This window comes from Photinus pyralis, unplaced genomic scaffold (assembly GCF_008802855.1).
Source record: "Photinus pyralis isolate 1611_PpyrPB1 unplaced genomic scaffold, Ppyr1.3 Ppyr1.4_LG1, whole genome shotgun sequence".
Taxonomy (NCBI): Eukaryota; Metazoa; Arthropoda; class Insecta; order Coleoptera; family Lampyridae; genus Photinus; species Photinus pyralis.
The window spans coordinates 62,315,961-62,339,270 of NW_022170249.1; the positions used below are offsets into that span (position 1 = coordinate 62,315,961).

Consider the following 23,310-nt stretch of genomic DNA (forward strand, 5'->3'; position numbering starts at 1 on the left):
CGGGATCCGTTTAGATATTTCAGATTCGTCTGCGAGTAAACGAACGCTTTCTGCATATTTAGCGGTGTATGGAAACGTAATCAAAGTTTAAGGTTAGGTTACTTTTTGTTTATTTTTTCATTACACCTCTTCATTTAAAAATGGGAGATATTAAACTGAAAATTAATAATGGGGAAGAGATTACGCTTCAACTTCCGGATAAGGAATTTTTAACGAGCATTTACAAAGGTAATTAGACAATTAGGGAGTGACCATTACGCGAAAAGCTCGTTTTCGCCACCTTTACCAAATTTTCATCTATCAGTTATTCGTAATGCCTAATTTCATTTTTCAGATCCATCTATGTTAGTAAATGTTGCTCAAGAGTTTGTAACATATCCAGTAGAAACTGTCGAGATTGTAAAAGAATTTGAAGAAAATGGGAACAATGAGGCTGACCTACCTATGGAAGATCGAAGAATGTGGACAGATGATAGCACACGAATTTTAATTGAACTGTACCAGAAGTTCAATGAAGAATTTAATTCTGGAATAAAAAAATTTGTGTGGAATAAAATTGGAAGTCATATATCACAAGTTGTCGGAATGACAATTACAGGAGTGCAATGCGATACTAAGTGGAAAGGGTTGGTAAAACAATATAAAAGCATTAAAAAGCACAATGACACATCAGGAAATGATACAAAATATTGGAAGTTTTATGCATGCATGGATGAAATTTTGTTTAATAAGCCTGAAATAAATGCAGTAGCCACTTGCAGTAGTTCCAGAGGGTTGAAAGGTAATTCTGTGCATACCTCTTCATGTCTTTATACATAATTTTGTAGTTGCGCCAGAGTTCTTAGAGACCAACTTACAACATGAAACTACGAAGAACAACACACCTTCTCCATCTACATCTAGGTGCAGTACTCCTGTATCTAATAGGAATAAACCGTTGAAAAGGAAAGTAAGTGAAAACGCTTATGAAAGAAGACACAAAGAAAAATTGGAACGCCAGGACCGATTTTTAAATATATTTGAAAAACTTGTGGACAAATTGGGTACTGACGCAAATCACTGCAACAATTGTGTTGGTGATAAAGAAAATTAAAATGTAACCAAATGTTTTGAATTGTACGTTTTTCATTTTTTTATAGTAAGGGTTAATTTTAGTTTTTTTTTTTAAATAACTTAACATACTTTATTTGGTGAAAAAAGAATAAACAGTACAACAGCATACAATATTTTTATTCATCTAAAGGCAAATTTAATAAAATGTTTCTTCGTTTTTGCTCCGCATTATTGTCTACACCTTCATTAGCACCTATTTCATTTACATCATTCCTCTGTACTTCCCTAATTTCTTCATTAAGGTCAATTATATCGTCAGGTAGGTCATTACTTAAAAGACATACATTGTGCAAAATTGCTGCAGTGACAATAAATAATGAAATAAAATCTAACCTTACGGTTTCTATAAATTTCAACCTTCTAAAGCGGCCTTTAAGTAATACAAATGCATTTTCGATTTCCACTCTGCAACTGTTTAATTTCTTATTAAAATTTATTTCTCGTCTGTTTATATTACCACAATTTTTAAAACCGATTAGCATATTGGTTGATAATTTATAGACAAGGTCACCTATTAAATGACCATTATTGTAAAAGGTCACTGATTGCGTTCTGATAAGTTCAGCCAAATCTGACTTCAGAAATAGATTGTAGTCATGAAGTGACCCCGGCTCCCCTGCATATATGTCGATGAATAATTTTTTTTCATTACAAACGCCTTGTAGTAAAACGGAGTGGAATTTTTTACGATTGACGTATGAATTGGGATGGTCTTTTGGAGCTATTATTTTCACATGGCATCCATCAATACAACCAATGATACCTACATCATAAGAAAATATTGCAAAAACATCTCGAGTAGAACAATACGAGTATCACCTGGTATAGAGCTTCTTCTTTGGAAAGTTCTCATCGTTTCTAGAGCTTCATTTTCATAAGGCCATCGTATAATACCATACAATCTATTCACCTCTAATAATCTATGTGCAGTTCTTTGCAGGACATCCCAACATGTCGAGTAGTTAAACAAGGAGAGTTCTGGCACAATGTAAATCTCCATAAGCGCAATGCTAAAGTATGGGTTCATTTCAGTGACAAAAACTCACTTTTTGGATCGGTCTTGATAGCGGTGTTTTTTTCGAGGTTTGAGGGGTTGTATATGTGTGTAGGGGTAGTGGATCTGTTTTAGGGGGGTTGTGTGTTAAGGGGTAGTAGGTAAAAACAAATTTCTAATTTTAGAATCATGCTTAGTAACACAAAAGCGGCGTACTTCATAAAATGTATATGGATCGGTCTTGATTGCGGTGTTATTTACGGGGTTGTATATGTGTGTAGGGGTAGTAGATGTCTTTTAGGGGGGTGGTAGATAAGGGGTAGTAGGTAAAAACAAAAATTTCTAATTTTAGAATCATGCAGCGGCGTACTTCATAAAATGTATATTTACAACTTAGTAGTAGTCGTTTGCGGTTGAGATTTATTTTTAGATGTTATTGCGGTTTTATATATATAGTTATTAGAAATTGCTGCGGTTGGTGATAAGACAAATATGTGCATTGTGGTTTTACCTATGGCTATACTCGTAGTGTTATCGATGCAGTAAAAATATTAAATCTGCTGTTTTCAATATACAATCAATATTTTTCGAGATTGAGGTCTTCAGATAGAAAAAAAATGTTTAATGTTGAAGTAAATATTTTCAACATTGAGGTTTTACAACAGAAGGAAAACACAACGTGATCAAATGAAATGGGTATAAATATGCGTTTCAGTTTAGTTGATATCATTCCAATTTCCAATTTAGTTTGCATCAAGATGGTCGTTGTAATAGATGTACAAGGGTTCTGCACCTCTACCTTCCAACCGAAGGAACTTGCCATATATAATGGGAAGCAAGTGGCACACTATGTCTTCAAGCCACCTTGCCCATGGGATGATTTGGAGGTAGAACATCAACGACAGGCGAGATGGCTGTTATACAATTACCATGGGCTAAGGTGGGAGGATGGGCACATTCCACCACACCTGTTTCCCGACCTTCTGAAGAGAGCAGTCAAGCCTTGGGACCTAGTCTATGTCAAAGGTCGGGAAAAGGCAGAGATCATCAGGAAGATCTTATGCCAGGAGGTGGTGGAAGTAGATGAAGAGCCAGCCCTTCCAGATTTGGATGCGACTTGCTATAACCACCGTCACATAGGTTCTCGTTGCGCACTGTCGCAAGTGTATTACATCTATAAAAGTATAAATAATTAGGTGGGTTTGTAGATGTGTTTAGGGGTGGTTGTCGAGAGTGTTGGATAGAAAAAAGGGTGTAAACCTCCACAAGCGCAATGTATTTCTTGTAGGCGGCGGGTCTACGGTGTTTTTTGTTGGGTTGTATTGTAGATTATGTATGGGGGTTGTAGGTATGTAGAGACTGGTTGTGTGTGGTAAGAGTAGTAAGAAAAATTGGTCGGCGCGCGATTTCTATTTTTTAGCCGAATCTTGATGATAAGAAAACACATGCTTTGCCGCTTAGTAACACGCCGCGCCCTCGTTATGAGATTTATTTGAGATGTAATATATTTAGGAATAAAATTTGTATTTAGTGCTGATGTATGAACGTCCCACCCGTTTATTCATACTGAATTTACAGGTTTATTTAATAAAATGTATATTTATAACTTTGTAATTTGTGGCCTAGATTTTATTCTAGATGTTGGTTTAGTAACATTAGAAAAAAACAATCTTGATGATAAGAAAACACATGCTTTGCGGTTTTACTCTATTCATTGAATGGTTGTAGTGTTATCGATATAGTAAAAATATTTTCGACCTACCGATACAAGACCAATTATTTTTTGAAATTGAGATCTTTAGATAGAAAGAAATAGTGGGGATGAGGGTACGTAGCATCATATATTATCATGCAATAATTGATGTGTAATTATTTTCATTTTACAGAGTGTGCGAAGACGTGAAGGAAGCAACACACTCATCAGCATCATAATAATCATCAATACATTGCTTAAATTGTACAAGTTATAATTATGACACAAATAAATGAAGGTAATAAAAACGTTGTTATTATTGATGTGCAGGGCTTTAATACAAAGGTAGGTTTTGTGCCTAAAGAGTTAGCAACTTATAATGGAAAACAGTTTGCACATTTCTTGTTTAAACCTCCATATCCATGGCACATGTTAGAAATAGATTATCAAAAACAGGCAAACTGGCTTACTGCTAATCATCATTGTTTAAGGTGGGGTGATGGTTTTACACCTACATACATGTTTTCCAATATACTAGTTCAATTGGTTGCACATGCAGATGATGTTTATGTAAAAGGTCGAGAGAAAGCAAAATATATACAAAAACTTCTAAAACAACAACGTGTCATTGAAGTAGAGGAACAGCCTGCATTATCTGCATTAGAAGCTTCTTATCCTTTTCATAGTAAATCATTGTGTCATTGTGCTCTATCTCATGTTTTTACTATTTATAACAACTATATAATGCAATGTGTCTGAATAAAAAGTTTATTAAAGCTGCTGTATTTGTACAGGAAACATCTATTCAAGATGTTGAAGATACTTATTATTATAACTGTGCTCCTTATCACTAACATTAATTGCACAGCTGAGAATGGTCATACTGAAGATTGCGCTAACGAAAAAATTGTAAAATATTTAATAAAATTTGGCTATCTGGATGGTGAACCTGATCAATATTTAAAGTCTGCAACAGCACCAGTAACATTCGAAAACCAAAACGTTGCGTTTGCATTAAAAAGAATGCAAGGTTTTTTCCGTATGAATGTAACCGGTACAGTTACTAAGGAAGTACTAGATCTAATGACTCTTCCTCGATGTGGTGTGAAAGATGTGGTTGGAGAATTTTCAGTACATCGTGCGAAATGGCCATCGTCGACTATTAGATGGAATTTTCATAACGCAAATCAAAACTTGCACAAACTAGCCGAAGTGGCATTTCAAATTTGGGCTCGTCATGCAAACTTAACGTTTATACATGACCCAAATAATCCAAATATTTTAATTTCAATGCGCGACGGTTATCACACATACTTGACACATAACGTAAGGTGTCCTCATAATTTAGTGGGTGATGTAATGGCTCATGGTTTTTTACCTGAAAGAGGAGTAAATCGTTTAGAAATTCATTTGAGAACTGATTATGATTGGTATTTAGGAACGGACATGGTGCCATCAAATTTAAGCAACTTACTTTTTGTATTAGTACACGAAATTGGACATACATTAGGGATTCAACATTCTGGTGACCCAGCAGCAATTATGGGCGCTGTGTATTATCATAATCTTCATCGTGATAATTCCAATTTAGATTTAACAATGGATGATATGCTGGCTATACAAAATTTGTATGGACCTAAAGATTATTCTAGTCGATTACCTTCGAAATCTATTACTTCTACTACTACTACCAGTAGTACTAGTAGTCGTCGTAGTATTTCTCATACGCAGTATGATCATCATCAGCAACATCAAACACAAAAAGCTGCAAGTGTTGATAAAAAACCAGATTTATGTGCCAAAATGAAATTTATTAATACATTTTTGGTGGTGAATGAGAGGCTCTACGTGTTCTACAAAAAATATTTATGGATAATTGCATTAAATAAAAAAGTGTATACAGATCCAATATTAATAACGAATTGGTTAACATGGTTACCGAAGACCTTCAATCAAATTGATGCAATCTATCAACGACCTAGCGGTGAAATTGTTTTATTTATAAATAACGACATCTATATGATGGAATTTCCATCCTTAAGACTGGTACACGGGTATCCCAGAGTGAATACCGTATTAGGTCTGAATGCTGCAGCAAAAATCCACGGTGCACTTAATACTTATACAGGGCGAACATATATTTTTTACAATAAAGACTACGTTATGGAACTTGGTGAATGTACAATGATGGCTAAAAGTCACGGCATACACGTGAAAACTTTCCCAGGGTCACCGGCCAGCTTTGATTCGGTATTACGATTTACAAATGGTCTCATATATTTTTTCGATAAACAGCATGTCTATGAATATGATGAATTTAGCGCTCGATTAGTGAGATCGTTTAAAAAGGATCTTGGTGTTTTTGGTCTATCTTGCCCTCAGGAGACAATTTTGCAACAACTTAAAAACCTTTTAACAAGTTTATTGAGTAAGTCGGATTCAGATGTAAATCTTATAGATGATGATGGCGCCTTCGATAGTGACGATGACTACATTAGCGAATAAAAATTGTAGATGTCTCAGACTGATAAAAGTTGAAAACAAACTCTCAAAATGTAGTTTCGTGTTGAACGTCAGACTAAACGTTGTTGATCTAAAAATGGATAATATAAATCGTGCAATAAAAAATTTTACAACTCTTGAGAATATGTCAAAAGAAGAAATTCTTGACATACCAATTGAATATTTGAAAAAACATGCTCAAACACAGTTGGGACAATATTTTGATAAGTTACCTGACGAATATAAACGTCAACTTTTTAATTATCAATTTTGCTATAAACATTATTGGAATAATAGATATGAAATACAAATTGATGGTCCTGCGTCACAAATGATTAATTGTCAAGAGTGTATTCGAGAGAGGGTGGGAGAGGTTCAAAAGAAATCAAAACATTTAAGTAAACTTCAGTATTAAAAGTGCAGTGCATGAACAATGTCACATCAACAAGTTTTTCCACAAGAAAAAATTAACGAATTCTTAAATAGATCAAAATCGCGAAAAGTGCCACTATTTATGGATGTTGAAGAAGAATCATCATCATCACCAACACCTCTAACACCACCACCACAATCATCACCAAAATCAACAGTTTCAACCGTTAGCGATGGGGGTATCACAAAAACGTGTTGGAATAATATTTATGGTCTTGATTTCAACGAAATATCAACACAAACATCAGAAGTAGAAGATAATTATACGTTTATGAACCATACAGATGAATTAATTTCACCTCTCATTTATAAATATGACAGTAATGGAAACGGCTGTGAAAAAATTCTATCGATTGGATATAGTTTATGGAAGGATGCAGCTCCTATTGTACGAATAGGATGTTCAAAATGTTGTGGTTTTATTGATTTTACACCTCCAGAATGGTATAATCTTACTCAACTTTCAACTTTCGACGAAGATGATGAAGTTGTCAATTATCGTGAAATGGATAGTGCAATATACCATAATCCCAAAGCTAGATCTTTACACTACGGTGATGGAGAATTTCGTTGTTCTGTGGAAGTAGAAAGTTTTATCAAATTGTTTCGTTTGAAACATATGGTTAATTACTATCTTGAAATGTTAACTTCGTATAATTTCAATATATTTTATCAACGATTCATCGATTTAATAGCCGAATATGTCGATGCAACGTCATCAAATGATCTTATAAATACAGCGTTTTCAATTCTGAATCCATCACTCAATATTAATTCGTTCAACATATTGTGCATCCTTGAAATATTGCATAGATATCCGGGAGAAGTTATTGACAAGGTACATAAATCGCGAAATCATCAAATTTTACAACAACAAAATTTATGGACCGCAGCTGCAAAATGAAAAGGACACTGCTACTTTCGCGCATTCGCATGTTCCTCGACAACTTGAAATTATTACAAGCAGACTTGAACAATTATTGTAACGATCATACTTTATTGCTGAGATTTAAAAATTTATCAATTAACAACAACAATTCTTCATATGTAATTCGAAGGTTGAATAAATAGTATAAAATATATAAAAAAATGTTTTTTCTTTCATTCTGTATAATAGGCTGCACCATCGACAATCGCTCAAATGTCATTCACATCTCAACGGTTGATTAAGAAAAAGGGTGGTAGTGGTATTGTTAATTCAATCATCAACAAGCTTCCCTTTGAGTTACATCTCCCCGGGTATCAATTTTGTGGTCCAGGGACGAGATTAAAAGAGCGTCTTAATCAAGGTCAACAAGGTGTAAATTTATTAGACGCTGCTTGTAGACAGCACGATATTGCATATCGGGATAACAAGGACTTAAGCGCAAGACATCAAGCAGATCAAACACTAGAGAATCGAGCTTGGGACCGATTTAAATCTAAAGACGCACGGTTTGGCAATCAATGTAGCCCCAGGTTTTCGTATGGACATATTACCATCGAGTCCTATTTATTTAAATGTAAACACTGAAACTATTCATAACATAGAAATACGTCTTGTGAATCAAAAGGGGGAGTTGATTGATTTTGGTAGCGAACAAGCTAGTGTAATATTAGAAATAAAAGACAATGGGCTTAAAGTTTAATGGTCATTCGCGCATTATACATCAACCGATAAACATTAAAAAAACTATTATATCCAATAAAAGCAAGAGAAGACAGTGTCAATTGGAACAGCAGCTGACAAGCAGAGAAAAACATTTCTTAACCTCAATCGGTCTGCAGTTAAAATGAGTGAAGTAATAGACGTGTTTAATGATGTTGTATACGATGAATTTATTGAAAACGATTCCATACACACATATCAACCTTATGGCTCTAGTAATTTTGATAACAATGATGAGATTCGAATTTTAATTCAACAGCAAGATTTAATAACTGATACATGCAAAAGTTATATTTATATCGAAGGGACGATTGAGTGTGACGTTGCAGGTGCAACTTTTACTTTAACAAATAATTTTGCATGTTTCCTCTTTCAAGAGATACGCTATGAATTGGGCGGTCAAAAATTGATGTTTGTCGAGAGCCTGGTATTACGAGCGCAATTAAAGGTTACGTCTCTTATACACCAAATCAAAGTAAATCTTTATGCATGGCAGGATGGGAGCCTGGTAATAGTAATTTGACGCTACAAGTACTACATGATGTTAGTGCCAAGAAAAAAAGCTTCTGTGCAGCTATTCCATTAAGACACGTTTTTGGCTTTGCTGAGGATTATTATGGAAATGGAATTATTAACATGCGTCAAGAGCTCGTTTTAATTCGTTCTCGAAGAGATTTGGATTGCTATTTTGCTAGTACCGACAAAGTGAAGATTGAAATATCTAAGATTCATTGGAAAGTTCCACACATAACTCCTAGCGATGATGGAAAATTGTCGCTCTATAGTGGATTGAATAAGAATGTTGCAATTAAAATTCCATTTCGCCAGTGGGAATTGTACGATTTACCTGCTTTGAAACAAGCAAAGTCCGACATGTGGGCTATTAAAACTTCAAGTCAACTCGAAAAACCTAGATGGGTATTAGTCGCTTTTCAAAAAAAGAAGAGTCGAAACGAGCACTCAGCGCAAGCACTAAACTTTACGCATGCGCAAATTATAAACCTTAAGCTCCATTTAAATTCTGAAACATATCCCTATGAAAATTGGAATATGGATTTTTCAACAAAGAAATGTATGCCTGCATATAATGCATATAACACTTTTCAACGCGTTTACTATGGCAAAACGACAAATGCTACGCTTTTAGGATATAACGAATTTGTAGAGGATCCAATCTTTGTGATTGACTGCTCCAAACAAAAGGATGCTGTTAAAACTTCCACTGTGGATATAAAACTGGAAATGGAGGCACTTGCAAACTTTGAAGAGGGAACTGTTGTTTATTGTGTTATATTACATGATACCATTGTAGAATATAATCCAACAACTGGAGAAGTGCATAGATTGTAGTATATATTCAATACAATAAAGCTTTTTTGTTCATATTGCCTCTTGATCTGTTAACCCATTCACATAATGAAAATTGTTAAACAAGCAAACACTCTACCTGTATATAATATGGATTGTAATGAGAATGAAAAACGTTTTGGAAAACATGGTACACTATTACCAGATACGTGTAGATGTATTATAAGTGGTCCTTCAAATTGTGGTAAAACGAATACAATGCTAAGTTTGCTTATTGAAATAAATGGTTTGAGATTTGAAAATGTTTACATCTTTTCAAAGACACTAAATCAATCAAAATATATGTGGTTGGAGAAGATATTAAAATCGATACCGATAGGGTATTATAAATTTAGCGAAAATGATGAAATTATAGCGCCCAGTGAAGCACAATCCAATTCAATATTTATTTTTGATGACATAGCGTGTGATAAACAAAACAAGATAAGAGATTACTTTTGTATGGGTCGTCATAATAATGTGGATTCGTTCTATCTCTGTCAAACTTATACACGTATACCTAAACACCTGATAAGGGATAATGCAAATCTGTTGGTCTTATTTAAACAAGATGATTTAAATTTACAGCACATCTATCGGGATCATGTGAATACTGATATGACTTTTGCTAAATTTTATGAACTATGCGCGAAATGTTGGTCTTCGGGATCATATTCATTTCTGGTAATTAATAAAGACTGTGAAATAAACAAAGGTCGATATCGGAAGGGGTTTGATGAATTCATATATCTATAAATATTAATGTGGTTTACAGTCATTCCTTAACTTAAAGCGTTTGAGTAATGGACACTAAAGAACTACATCATAAACGTCTTAAACTTGTTGCTGTACGTAACACCATTCGAGAAAAATTGAAACTTCTTAAGAAGGGAAAAATGATCAGCGAAGAGTTTATCGAAGAGAGATATAAACCTGTAATAGATCCTTTAAAAGAGATTGCAATGAATGTTACAAAGCTGCCTGACCAGCAAAATTTGTTTAAAATGGAAGACAAAAAACCAATAATTGATCAAGACGAACAGAATAGAGAACTATATTTTGATCGGGTTGAACAGAATAAGAATCAGGATGAACGGGAACCTGATGAACAGGTTGTTAGTGCAGATATCCAAGACGATGATGATGATGACAGGCCCCTGATGAACAGACAGATATCCATGGTGATGATGAAGAAGCTGATGATCGTGTTGCTGTTATGTTAAACGAATCTGACATTAACACATTTCTACAACAATTTGATATTCTACCAAGAAAATATGTGGAGTTTATGATTAAAGATACAAAGAAAAGCATTGATACTACATTTGGCATGCATTATGATATAGAGTCAAATAGTTTGAAGATAGGTGATAGTTTGATTAAATTTCAGGGTCCAAACCTGGTGATTAAAAATAAGACATATCGGGGAACACCCGGATTATATCAACTTTTAGTTATGAACACTCCTGATCCCAATAGAATTGCACAAAGCGATGAGAAAAATTATCGTGAAATTTTGGATAGGACATTTGCAAATAGACGCGGTCATACTGTCGATGGTCAGCTTAAAGGGAGCAAATCCTATAAATATAAACGCTACGTTAAATATGTATCCCCATCAGCATCATCATCATCATCATCTTATTCAAACAAAACGGGTAGAGGATTGCCTTTATTTAAACAAGTTGTAACACATACGTCACATAGATATTGGAATGATGTGCATGAATTAATAGATGAACTTCAAGTGAAATGGGCCGAAAAGGAAGCAGGACATACAGGGCATCGTAATGATATAATTTCAATTATTGAAGAATTATACGAGGCGGGTTATATAAAAAATCCGTTTCGTAACTACAATTTTTTAAACCAGATATAAATAGCATGGTTTTGTGAATCAAATGTCAGTTTTAACAGCGATGAGCATCGATAAGTTTGGACCGGTCTTTAACGGTTTTTAATCTGACTGAAGATGGTGATTTTGACATTGACAATAAAAAATTATCCAATGTTGCACAGGCTGAACATTATACGGACGCTGTAATTAAAGGTCAAACCTTAACATTAAATAATGATTATTTTGATGTACAAGACAAACGGCTTGTTAATTTGGCTAGCCCTCAGGAAGATAACGATGGAATTAATAGAACATTCCTAGAACATGAAATTGACGAGTTAAAGAAATATTTTGATTACGTTATTAAGAACAAAATTGATGAATTACAAATAAATAAAAATTCTCTACATCAAGGTATTACAGATGAAATTGCAGAATTAAGGAAATCACTAACACAACAAAATAACAAAGTGTATATTGATTTTGAGATCAAAAAAATATTGGCCGAGCACTTTGAGCAAAAAGATTTAGATCTTGAAAAGAAAATAAAGCGTATATATGCCGACATGGGTGTGATTGCTAGAGATATTGAAAATCTTGAAACAAAAAATATCCCGATGACGCGGTTATAAATTGTTGCGAACGTTGAAAATAATCATATAGTGCCCAGTAACAGATATGTCTCTAACGCCTAAAGAGCAAGTTATAAATGAATTGTTTAAGCCTGCTCGAAAAAATTTTCCTCGAAGGTATACAACGATCAAAGGATATGATGATTTATGGCAAGCCGATTTGGCGGAATTTGGTGCATATGCAAAGGAGAACCGAGGTTACAAATACATTTTAGTTGTAATCGATGCATTTTCAAAATTTGTATGGACAAGACCGCTTAAATTTAAAACGGGCGATGAGGTTGTGAAATCATTTCAACAAATTTTCAAAGATTCTAGTAGATTACCATCAAATTTGCAAACCGATAACGGTACAGAATTTTACAATACCAAATTTTCAGCTCTAATGAAGAAAAATAAAATAAATCATTATTCGGTATATAGTGTGCAAAAAGCTTCGATTGCGGAACGTGTAATAAGAACTTTAAAGACTAAGATATTTAAACGTTTTCATTTGCTTGGTAAATATAAATGGATCGATATATTAGATGAAGTGACCAGAGAATATAATAACGCGAAACATCGTACAACGGGAATGCGACCTATTGCAGTGCAGCCACACACAAAGTTGGATGTTTACAGTCATTTAAAAATATTTGGAAATCAGCGGTTTAAAATGGGCGATATTGTTCGAATTAGCAAATTTAAAAATATTTTCGAAAAAGGATATACACCAAATTGGTCAACTGAACTGTTTAAAATTATCAACATTAGGATAACCAATCCAGTTCAATATTTATTGGAAGACATGCATGGACAACCGATAGCTGGAGGATTCTATGAACATGAGCTACAGAAAACTATGAATCACGATGTGTATCTCATTGAAAAGGTGTTAAAGAAACGTGGCAATCAGATTTATGTTAAGTGGTTAGGTTTAGATAAATCTCATAATCAATGGATTAATAAAGATAATTTAGTTTGATGTATGTATGTGCTATAGGAATATATAAATAAAAAAACGTTTTAATATTAATATGGGTTATTATTATTATTCCTTCTTTTTTCAATAATAAAACAACAACAACAACAAATAATAATAATATATACATGAAGTTCTAATATACAATACAATTACAATCTATAACTATAACCCCACGGTTTAGTGTCTGTACAACTAAAATTAACTATTCTCTTATCATCATGAGGACTTAAAACTAATTTGTCTTGCTTAATTGTATATACAGCATGGTTTTTGGATTGAATTAAATATTGAAATCGTTTAATTTCAATGCGATCAAACAAGACTTCCTTATAATCATCAATTGTTATCTCCTTTATTGTAGCTTTTCTAGATCCCTTAGATTTTTTAATTAACTGTGCGTCTACAGTGTATGCATACATTTTTGCACGAAGGCCTACAAATTCTAACATGATTTTTCCGTTGTTTTCATCCTTCATTAATCCCGGTACCTTTTTATTAACCTGAGGAATGTTATAAGGATTGTTAACATCATAATCAGAGGTGTCAAACCTATAAATGCTCTCCCTAATACACTCATATATATTGGGCACAAAGAAATGGTATATCAAGCTATCTGTATCTGTATATAGGAGTTTGGCGTGCTTCTGAAACTTTGGCAATATATAATTATAATGGAAATCATATAAAAATATTTTTGATATATCTAAAACTGAAAATCCTGCATATATAGGCTTATTTAACTGTATTTCTAACCTATTCATCTCGATTAATACCATGTTGTTATCGATTATTGTATAACTATGAAAATTGGGTTTGGATATGTACGAACGCACTCCATAGCGACCGCCCCACTTAGTAACTAATTTCACATCCTTATATTTACGTACATTCTCCATTAATTTGCCAAATACATTATTTACCATTGATTTGTAAAAGGTTTTATCAAACTCATTTTTTGATTTCTGCCGCATGTACGTATTTAGATCAATATATTTCTTTAGCCATGGTGATTGTTTGAAAGATAACACTCTATGCACCTTAAATAATTTTAAACCATGTTCTAAGTACATCTTTAGATTACGGTAATGTATAATGTAATTTCTTTTTGCATATAACGTTAACATTAATTTGTTTAATTTTGATTGTGACTGAGGAGGAATCATATGTTCTGGTGCCATAGGTAGATCGCTATGGGTTTCGTGGAGATGTTGAGGATAGTCTAAATCACATTCTAAAATATAACCAATATCTGCATCATCCGGATGATTGAGTATATCGTTAATATTAAAATCATTTAAAAATTGAAACTCGTCATATGGTAAATTTTGAGACATCCCGGCACCATATAAATTGTTTACATCATAATACATTAAATATGACGTTTCGACATTTGAATCATATTTCTCACCCATATAAATATTGTTTGCCTTTCCATATCTATTTGAACATTGGGTTATACCACCTCGAATTCCTCGTTCAATGAACATTACCTGATCTATATCAGATAAAAGTTTTAACTTAATGCCCGTAAGTTTTAACATCGCATCGAAAGCTAACCCTGGAGAGGTAAAATATCTAGATGGATCCAGCTTATATGTTTCCATGCAAGTTTCTCTAAAATTCTCAAAGATATCGGCCAAAAGTAAAACATCTGTTTTTAAATATAAATCTGAATACTCTCCTAAATTTCTAATATTGAATGAACTCCACACCTTATTTGCATGATCATATTCTTCGTCGCTAATACCATCATTATTTAAACGACTAAAAAAATCATCTTTTGACGGTAACATTGTTTCATTGAGTTTTGCCCAACTGTCAAGATATTCATAGGGAAAAACACCTTTTCTTGTTAATAAATGAAATTCAGTATCATTATTACAGTGAAATTTGGTAATTGTCTTTTTATGATCTTCTAAATATGATGACAGTTTATCAATGCTACTGTTCATAAACCTAAACGAATCAATAAATCTAAATTTAATGTTGGTATTACTGACATCTTTCGTGAATGAAATGTATTTTTCCTTGTTTAATGGCAATAAACTAATATTCCCAGGAAAATCAGCAGCTAAACTTTTTATAATAAAATGTGCATCATATCCGCTCAGATTGTGAAAAATTACTGGGATAATGGGTAAATCTTTAAAATTAAGGTTGCACGAATTATGTGAAGCGCCGTTGAAGTTTCCGGTTCGATGACAATGTTCCATAACTTCCCATCATCATCGTCTTTCAAAAAGGGTTTATTACATATATAACACATGGAAGCGTTTTCAAAATCGTAGATTTCCGTTTGAGTAAGACTTCTCATTGGAACTATATAATTAAATATCTGCGAAGTTTTATTTGCAATATTTAACAACTCTGAACTAAACCATTGAATGCAATCTTGACCTCTATATAAAGAAAAATTTGACAGCGAATTATCATAGTCACACTTTAAATAATATGCAATACTAAAGGGTGTATGTTTTTGATAATATTCTGTACTATTATGCATATCAGCATTGTCACATTTTTCTAGAATACATTCCAAATCTGCGTAGATTACAAAAGGAGCTTTTTTTTGATATGAAAAATGTTTAAATTCTAAATATTGATTATTATCTGTAGGCAAGATCACTTGACAGGAATTTATCTGATTACAGTAATGTTTATGCTTTTCAAGATGCGAACTAGAAGAAAAATGATTTAAGCATCTATTACAAATATATTTTGTACCGTTATGTTGAGACTGTTGTTTGGAAAACAGTGCCGACATTTTTTTTATCCATGCAAAATGATAAAAAGGTACTCCGTTATTAATGCCTACAAATATTGCCAATAGATTTATAGGTTCTCTGTCACATGTAAGGTTTTCACTAAGTAGGAATGGAAGCACCTGTTTACCTTCAATGCAATAAACGTTAATTGCCAGATTATTCAGTTTTTCAAATTTCTTTACGTCGCAAAATTTTATTGGGAACTCGATCGTATCATAATTTAAAACTGTACTGAAATGTGGATATTGCTACCGGATATATAGCTGCCATTATCGCCCAAAGAAAGCAATATTCATCATTGTTTCGCACATTGATGACTGCATGTTTAGTTGCTATAAATTTGGGAAGCTCAACAAATGTTGAAAATCCTCCACCATTCAAAGGAATATATGAATTAATATTAACCTTAAAATAAAGCACTTCATGTAAAGCCCAACCTGAATTTCTACCTGCAAATTCACTTAGCTTTACAGTCAATTTATCTAATACTTTTTCTTTATACCATTCTTTAAGGTTGACACCTCCGTCAATAATGCTATTTGGTGTTGCAAAGGTTTTTAAATCGATTTCCAGAGATGTAGGATGAAGAAAATTACACGCTAGATAAGCGTTAACCTTTAGCATAGATTTTTTTAACATAACCTTAATTTTTCGCGAAAAACAATTGTATGCATCCTGTAGAAAAACTAAAGGATCCTTTACATCTATATTAGAAATAATACCTGTTATTAATCTATTTTTGAACCCACTTTCAACCGTTTTCCACGTCAGTTTACATTTATCAGTATTACTACCACTACTAGTACTAGCTTTAATCCCTGCACCAACTTTTTTAGTAAAATTGTTTTTCATCCTTTTAAACTTTGTCAAGTAACATCGCAAAATGGCCAAATTATTCTCCAACTTACTTAAATTCTCATTACGAAACGCATCCTTTTCCTTAATTGAACTTTCCACTAACTTGATGTTTTTTCGAATAATACCAATATGTGTAGTGATTTCAGCTTTAGTTTTCAAAATTGTCGCTAGTTTCCTGGTCTGCTTTACTATTTCAGTGCTCATTTTAGAGACGCTTTCCATTTTGACTGAAATTACAATTTGTTTATCATGATATTATTGTCATAAATGGAATAAAACATACCTGATTGGATTTCAATAACAACAACCGCTATTGGTTTTACAAATTTAATTGTGTGTCGTAGTTTGTTGATAAGTAGAACTCGACTGGTTTCCATGCAATTTCTAATAACTATATATATAAAACCGCAATAACATCTAAAAATAAATCTCAACCGCAAACGACTACTACTAAGTTTTAAATATACATTTTATGAAGTACGCCGCTGCATGATTCTAAAATTAGAAATTTTTGTTTTTACCTACTACCCCTTATCTACCACCCCCCTAAAAGACATCTACTACCCCTACACAACCCCGAAAATAACACCGCAATCAAGTACGCCGCTTTTGTGTTACTAAGCATGATTCTAAAATTAGAAATTTGTTTTTACCTACTACCCCTTAACACACAACCCCCCTAAAACACATCCACTACCCCTACACACATATACAACCCCTCAAACCTCGAAAAAAACACCGCTATCAAGACCGATCCAAAAAGTGAGTTTTTGTCACTGAAATGAACCCATACTTTAGCATTGCGCTTATGGAGATTTACATTGTGCCAGAACTCTCCTTGTTTAACTACTATGTCGATTTACTTACATTGAATCTTGAAGCCACTGACCTAGTCAAAATGTTATTCCTCAATACACAATATTTGTTTAATATCACCATTAAACAAGAAAGGGCGCTGGCCAAATATTAGAGAAATAGTTAATTGGGAAAGAAAGTAGGATTAAGAAATAAAATTACATGGCATTATTTGTAAATGAGGACAATTTGCACACAACATTGACTAGGTTAGTTTTCAATTTGCAATTAACAGATTGCAATTAATTTGCCAATTGTTGTATAAAATTTTGTATATAAACAACGTAAAATGTAGAATAAATTACTATTGACACAAAAGTCGTTTAGTCACTCTACGTGAGCACGGGGCTTCCAAGTCTTTAAAATTCGGTGCATGAGACTGTGTACCACCCTGTGCTTACACTAAATAATATTGGGAGTAATCTCAGTATTGTTCATGGTCCTTCGAGCCAACACCAGCGGCAGAAAATAAAAAGGTCCTTCGAGCCAACACCAGCGGCAGAAAATAAAAAGGTCCTTCAAGCCACCACCAGCGGCAGCAAAACCACTATTAGCAGTGAAGGATTTACGACCCTTGGACTTGAGCGAGAGGCACTGGGTAAGCGGAATTTTATTTTGACTAAAAAAGTCAAGGGAAGCGGCGAAAAACAAAAGGATCCTACCTACTAACAAAAAGGCGATCAAGAGTCGCGTCGCTGATGCAGAAGAACGCCGGCGACAACAACTGGAGACTGATTCCTGTAGCAGGAAGGAGCAAACCATACAGCTTCAGTCCAACGTTAAGAGTCCGGGGGGACCCACGGATATCTGCGTGCGACAAACACAACGTTGCATTACAGAACAAGTTTTTGGAATTATTCGGGCCAGAACCAAATTTTCAGCATACGACACAACAACTACTACTAAAAAAAAAAAAGGGGGAAAAACGGTTCTGAAGTAAGAGGGGGTGTTGGTTTGGATTCTGTTTTAGTTACCAGAAGTTCAAATGGAGCAATTAAACGAACTCGCACGGAAACAACAGCAGATTGGTCAACAAATGTGTAAAATGTTAGCCAATATGAAGAAAGACTCAGCCTCCAGGAAAACCAGCGAATATATTGTGAAACATGACCGACAGCTGGAAGCTTATCAGGAAGGTATCGAAAAAAATCATAACGAAATTATCGAATTACAGATACAAAATCATGAGTATCACAGTACAAAGTACAGAGATCAGCTGCAAAAGGTCTACGACAACACGAAAAATTATCTACAACAGTTACAGAAGCAGCAGAAGAAGGAAGAGGATATTGAAAAAATGGATAACGAACAGGAGCTCCGAATAAAAAAACAGGAGGTTCGTCTAAAACAATTTAGAGGGATATTGTTTCAAATGGAAGAGGAAATAATGGAGCAGAACTTAAGACGCTGCGAAACATTGTACACCAAAGCAGAGAAGAAGTGGGAAGTAATATCAGAGCTTGAAGTGGACATTCAAGCAAACGAGGTGAGCTTCTCTCATGAGTATTTTAGAAAGGATCCAGTCACGAAAATGGAATTCGAATACGATAACATACAAGAAAAATTAAAAATGCTCACCAAAAAGGCAAGTATAAAGGCGACAAACAACATCGAGCTGCCCAAAATAAAAATACCAACGTTCCGAAGTGGATATGACAATTGGGCTCCCTTCCACGATTTGTTCGAGAAATTAATACATTCCAACGAGAAGTTATCGAACGCGGAGAAGATGCACTATCTGAAGGGGCATGTGGACGGAGAAGCAGCAAGACTTATACAGCATCTAATGATCTCGGAACAAAATTACGTAACAGCATGGAAGATCCTTCAAAACAGGTATAATAACAAAAGATTAATGGTAAATACGTTATTAGATAGAATCCTGGAATTCTCGAAAATGGAAACAGCGAAGGCATCTCGATTGAAATGGCTTCACGATACCATACATGAGTGTCTGGAGACAATATCAAATCTGGGAATGGATACATCGTCATGGGGTCCAATGGTAATTAGAATCACCACAAAGAAATGGGACTCAGAAACCAACAGGCTATTTGAGCAGTCACTAAAACAACCAAATGAAATCCCAGCATTAGGAGAAGTGATGCAGTTCATGCAGACGAGGTTCCAGTCCTTGGAGGCATCGGGGTCAATGCAGAGCAAGGATGCAAGTCCTAGGTACACCTGGGGAAACACGTCCACCATATCATGCCATTACTGCCAACAGGAGCATCGACTTGAACAATGCCTTAAGTTCAAGGGGCTATCAATCAACGACAGAAAACGTACAATGTACAGAATTGGTGCAACATATCGAGGATCAAGAAAATCAATTGAGATGGGTACAAGAGGGAATCAACTACATAAGTCAAACTCGTAAAAAAAGAGGTATCTTGGGGAATATATTAACGGCGATATTCGGTGTGAATGACGAAGTATACAAGGACATTGATGCGTTAAACAAGAATCAGCAAGAGTTAATGCGGAATTCAGAAAGACAATCCAAAATAATGTTGTCTACTATATCAAAATTTAAAGAGACAGAAAACCGCATCGAGAAGCAATTAGAGCGCTTCAACACTAAATTAAATGAAGCGATAAAAGCCATAAACCAGATGCAGAAATGGTATAAAACAATAGACGAAAACAGACTAAATATTCACATCTTAAGTACATATCAAACTAGCAGTGAATCTAGTAACAGAAGTACACAATCACTACAGCAAAATAAGAAACATCCACTACAACCAAGGGAACTTTCAAGAACTTATATCAGAAACCCACATCAGAAGTATTATTACATCGGCAGAGCAGAAATTACCAAGCATCCTCAAGATTTTACCACATCCAATAATCAAAGTAACTACAAAACAAACAGTGGAAGTGATTCATGTGTTCGGGTTTTTTCTGGTGGCAGAGATCACGGTATACGTGATTATGAAAGTCACCCCAATTCCTATAAAAATTGAAAATTCTACGTTTTGGACCTTAAATGTCAATGAAGAAATGCTAGCTGTGGACTACAACAATCAACTATATTTCGAAATATCAAATGAAGAATTCAAAGACTGCCTACAAACAAACAAACACAATTTTATATGTGCTCCCACTATGGTGAAGAAAATAGAAGAAAACAAAAATTGCATCATTGACGAAGTCTACAACAGAACAGAAATTAACCAATGCAATATACAACAACATGAGATTCAAGGATTAATTTGGAAGCAACTCTATGCCACCAATACTTGGATGTTCATCACTAATCAGTCCACACGTATCGCTATCTCCTGTAGTGGCGAACGACAGGAAATCACGATCAATGCCACTGGAATTATCAGGATTTCACAAGATTGCCTGTTGAAAACAAAGAAAAGTATACTCAATCCGAAACGGGATAAAAAGTTATCAGTACTAGGTAGCTACATAAAACAGTTTAACAAACCATATAATCATACAAGGTCAACTCAGCAAATAACCAAAGTAATAGAAGAATCAATATTCCATGCAGAAGACTCTTTTAAACAGCTAAAAGACGAAGAAGAAACTCTTAATGCAGATATTCGAAATATCAAATGGCGGTCCACAACATCACAGTCCATTATTACAAGCACGACAACTACCTTACTCATTGCAATTATCTTGGCACTCGTACTAGGAATAAGATTCTACATCCAGCACAGAAACAAATCACATACCAAGGACAACGATCACGAAGCAGTTCAGTTAGAATCATTATATTCAACTATTCCCGGGGAAACACAAAACTAAAAGATAGATTAGGGCGCGGCTGGCAGAATGTTTAATATCACCATTAAACAAGAAAGGGCGCTGGCCAAATATTAGAGAAATAGTTAATTGGGAAAGAAAGTAGGATTAAGAAATAAAATTACATGGCATTATTTGTAAATGAGGACAATTTGCACACAACATTGACTAGGTTAGTTTTCAATTTGCAATTAACAGATTGCAATTAATTTGCCAATTGTTGTATAAAATTTTGTATATAAACAACGTAAAATGTAGAATAAATTACTATTGACACAAAAGTCGTTTAGTCACTCTACGTGAGCACGGGGCTTCCAAGTCTTTAAAATTCGGTGCATGAGACTGTGTACCACCCTGTGCTTACACTAAATAATATTGGGAGTAATCTCAGTATTGTTCAATATTTTTTACCTGTACTTACCTGAAGCTTTCCATATTCGCTAAGTACCAAATGGTAATTAGTAATTGTTTATCTAAATTTAGTTCAGGATGACCATCAATGCGTTTGTGTTCTGATAATCTTACTCGATGTAAGTACCCCAATAACTTGTCAAATGTAGCAGGCAGCAATCGAAAGTTTTGCTTGAAATAATATGATTGAAATCGAGGAACAATTTCTTCCACGAAATTTGGAACCTTTGGGATTGTATGTAGCTTTTCCCCATTTTCTTCGTCATCAGATTCATCATTAAAAAAAATTTCGTTCGAGAAATTAATTAAACAAGTTAAAAAGTAATCGTAAACGATTTACATAAAGCGCATTTCCACTTGCATTCATTTCCCATTTGTAAGATGCAACTTCTGTTAAAATCGTAAAAATCCGGCCACAAATATGAAAGATAGCGTTGCACATGGGCAATCCATTGTTGACGTGCTACTTCAATTTCAGTTTATGAGAAGAATTTCATTTCAATGCTTTTCTAAATAAGAAAGTTGGAACTGCGCATGCGCAAACCTAAATTTTAAAACTAATTTACTATAACTAACTAATAAACTAAGATTTTCCTTTGTTCCAAGCGCCTAAGTATCAAATTTCACTTAAATAGTTCCATAGATAAAAAAGTTGGCACTGCGCATGCGCAAAATAAAATTTTGAAACTGGCGTTTGATTTTCCTTTATTCCAAGTGCCTATGTATCAAATTTCGTTTAAATTCTTCCATAAATAAAAAAGTTGGCACTGCGCATGCGCAAAACCAAATTTTGAAATTGGCGTTTGATTTTCCTTTATTCCAAGTGCCTATGTATCAAATTTCATTCAAATACTTTTATAAGTAAAAAAGTTTGCAATTCGGTTTATAAATGGTCGAGATGCGAAAAGGGCACTGTGAATTTTGAATCGATTCGATCCAACTTTTGGCATTGCGTATTAGGTTGGGCCGATTTGTATAGCGGATTTGAAAATGTGTAAATGCGTATGCCTGCATCTTAAAAAAAGTTGTTTAATAAGAAAATAAACATATGTCATTAAGAGACAAAATTGGTATTTTTATTTTTTGAACTGCCACAACGGCACAAAAGTTTTGATTTTATTAATTTTAAATTTTCAAAATATGCATATTCGTAGAAGTTGAATTACTTAAAAAGAAACAAATTTTCTTTATTACTTTTTTCCGTATTTTTGCAATTTAAACTGCCACAACGGCATTTTAAAAATTATGAATTTATAATTTTATTTTGAGCCAAATCGAGTGGTTAAAATACTATTATTTAAGCAAGATAAAGTTAATATTTATTATAAAACAAATTCACAAGTACATGTACTACAAAATCCGAAATGAAAATATTTTAGTATCTAACATAATAATGCGTTTATAGGTACCTATATACTTAAATATAGGTATACTATCAAACATTTCTTGAACAAATAAAACTCAATCTAATTTATAATCTTGCTTTGATCCAAA

The 23,310-nt window shown here is 33.9% G+C and overlaps 2 protein-coding genes across 2 annotated transcripts; one reads left to right on the forward strand and one right to left on the reverse strand.

Annotated features, from left to right (window-relative positions):
• The first annotated feature begins 332 nt into the window (after nt 1–332).
• On the forward strand, nt 333–1,206 carry LOC116177200. The gene is made up of 2 exons (XM_031496103.1): nt 333–781; nt 828–1,206. The coding sequence occupies exons 1-2, from the start codon at nt 343–345 to the stop codon at nt 1,091–1,093; spliced, it is 705 nt and encodes a 234-aa protein (XP_031351963.1). The 5' UTR covers nt 333–342; the 3' UTR covers nt 1,094–1,206.
• LOC116177192 (putative nuclease HARBI1) lies at nt 1,051–22,097 on the reverse strand. Its single transcript, XM_031496093.1, has 4 exons — nt 21,827–22,097; nt 17,639–17,674; nt 1,933–2,066; nt 1,051–1,876 (listed from the first exon to the last, which is right to left on the reverse strand). Exons 1-4 carry the CDS (start codon nt 21,838–21,840, stop codon nt 1,230–1,232), a joined length of 831 nt encoding a protein of 276 aa, XP_031351953.1. The 5' UTR covers nt 21,841–22,097; the 3' UTR covers nt 1,051–1,229.
• Nucleotides 22,098–23,310: the final 1,213 nt, after the last annotated feature.

What these genes read in the sequence shown, in the direction of transcription:
- LOC116177200 (XM_031496103.1), top strand. Translation starts at nt 343, where the DNA reads ATGTTAGTAAATGTTGCTCAAGAGTTTGTAACATATCCAGTAGAAACT. An exon ending in TAGTTCCAGAGGGTTGAAAG is followed by an intron (nt 782 to 827) that starts GTAATTCTGTGC and finishes ATAATTTTGTAG; the next exon opens with TTGCGCCAGAGTTCTTAGAG.
- LOC116177192 (XM_031496093.1), bottom strand. An exon ending in TTCAATGTAAGTAAATCGAC is followed by an intron (nt 2,067 to 17,638) that starts ATAGTAGTTAAA and finishes TAACTACTCGAC; the next exon opens with ATGTTGGGATGTCCTGCAAA. An exon ending in AAGAAGAAGCTCTATACCAG is followed by an intron (nt 1,877 to 1,932) that starts GTGATACTCGTA and finishes CTTATGATGTAG; the next exon opens with GTATCATTGGTTGTATTGAT.